The 1,948-nt window shown below is 30.6% G+C and overlaps 1 protein-coding gene across 3 annotated transcripts in view; it reads right to left on the bottom strand.

The window, feature by feature from the left end:
- LOC108966775 (eukaryotic peptide chain release factor subunit 1) overlaps positions 1-1,948 on the bottom strand; it is a 13,741-nt gene that overhangs the window by 2,920 nt on the left and 8,873 nt on the right. For 2 of the 3 annotated variants that reach the window (XM_018929819.1, XM_018929820.1), the window contains exon 7: positions 1,751-1,898. In XM_018929819.1, the coding sequence (XP_018785364.1) occupies positions 1,751-1,898 (148 nt within the window). Of the gene's footprint in view, positions 1-874; positions 1,104-1,750; positions 1,899-1,948 lie in introns of those variants that run through there. The other variant, XM_018929821.1, reaches the window with a different exon arrangement.

Raw genomic sequence — 1,948 nt, 5'->3', positions numbered from 1 at the left:
TTAAAAAAATACATTATAAAACAAAACATCGGAACATAAAAAGCGCAACAACAATTGTTTGCATGAAAAATTTTTAATTTGTGGAGGGTATTGTAGTGCTGCTTATAGGTGCTGCCGAAGTGAACTTTTTTTTTATTTTGTTTTGTATCTAAACAAATTTTCAAAACTGAGCGAATGTAAGCAAGTTCAAGAATTTTGTAGACGTAAATGGTTTACTTTGTATTCTTTAATGCATTCATCTTTTTATTTATCTTTGTTGAAATATATATTCATGTATATATACTGTATATGTGTACGTATGGTTTTTATTACTTTTTTCTGCATTTATGTGTTATTATTTACGTTGGTAGGTAATGCAGGTGTTTTGTATGTATTTATAAATTACGTTTTTACTCTCGGTTTTTTTATTATTATTTATTAAATGTTATTGGTTTATTTAAATTGAATTTGAACGTATGGCTCTCATTAACTATTTTTTTGTTTAGTATTTTGTCATATAAATATAATTAGTATTGTTTTCATTTTCATTAAACCAACTTCTAGGCGGCCTTTGACGCGACAATAAATCATTTACGAGGTCGTTGCCTTTTTCCTGTGTATTTCTTGTTTGGTTTGTTGGTTTTACGTTTGCACGCCAATTGTAAAAGTGAATTTAAGAATCGAATTTGTTATTGCGTTTCTACATTTAAAAACAAAGAATTTGCGAAAAGTTATCATGACGCCTTTAGCTAAACAAAAAGTATTGCGTAGACGAAATTTGCAATTCTCAAACTGAAATACTAACTTAACTACTGATTTCGTGTTAGCATTTGATTTCTTACAGTGTATTAAAATTAGTTTATGCGAAAAAGTCACAAAAAAAAAACCTGCTACATATGATCACTACAGTAATATACTTTTAATTTTGCTTTGCTGTTGCCGAGTGTGTTGCAAAAGAATTTATATATTAATGGTATATATATAAATTGTAGCAACGTGAGAAATAGGTTCGAGATGAAATGGAGGTGTATCTTGTTGTTTCGCTTAATAGTCATCAAGGTCAACATCCTCCAATGGTTCGTCAGCCTGCAGTGATTGAAAGTCGACTTTATAGCGTAAAATCCCTAATATACATTAACAAAAAATGCACACAAAATAAATAGTTCCAATATGGACAGGTCAGGTGGTGCAAAACGAAGTGTATACATGTGGAAAGAAGGCACAAAATATAAGTCAACAAACAAGAAGTGGGAATAATAATTTATGATAAGGCGAAAAGGGAGCGTCCGTGGGAGCATAATTGGAATAATTGTATTTATTCGCATAATGCCACAATTAATATTATTTTTGTATTTATATTAGCCATTTACATAAGCAGCGACAAGGAATAAAAAGAGAGAAAGAGAAATTTCGTCATTTAGCCAAACTTTTCTTAATATTACAGTATATTATATTTTAAAGAAGCAAAAAATTATAAGCGCTAATTTCACAGAAATTCTATGCGTACCGACTTACTTTTAAAACGCTACGCATTAAAATGAGGTTAGGTTATAACAAAGAGCATCAGCAGTTGATTTACTTGCTGTTCAAAAGACGAAGGCACAGTTACTTTAAAATCAATTTCATAATATTTCATATATTTCGTAAATTTCAAAATCTTTAAATGTCGTTTCAATTACAATTTATACTGTAAAGCGCTAAATTTCTGTGAGACTTTCTAACAAGAAAATTAAAAAGTTACTACTTTTACAAAAAGCCGCATGAAACTTACCACCAATGCCACCGAAACCGCGCACAAACTGACTGCCCTCTTGAGATTTGTCCGTAATAATCTCAAGTGTAGCACCGAACATTTTGTAGTTGTTCGCCAACCATTCGAGCAGCGGCTGAGACTCGATTAATTCCATTTCAACGCCACTCTGAAAATATATGAAAGGCGTTAGAAAAATGTTTGCAACAAAAAAAAATT

This window comes from Bactrocera latifrons, unplaced genomic scaffold (genome assembly GCF_001853355.1).
Source record: "Bactrocera latifrons isolate USDA-ARS-PBARC rearing strain unplaced genomic scaffold, ASM185335v1 scaffold_17, whole genome shotgun sequence".
Taxonomy (NCBI): domain Eukaryota; kingdom Metazoa; phylum Arthropoda; class Insecta; order Diptera; family Tephritidae; genus Bactrocera; species Bactrocera latifrons.
This window is presented reverse-complemented; position numbering and strand designations above follow the sequence as displayed.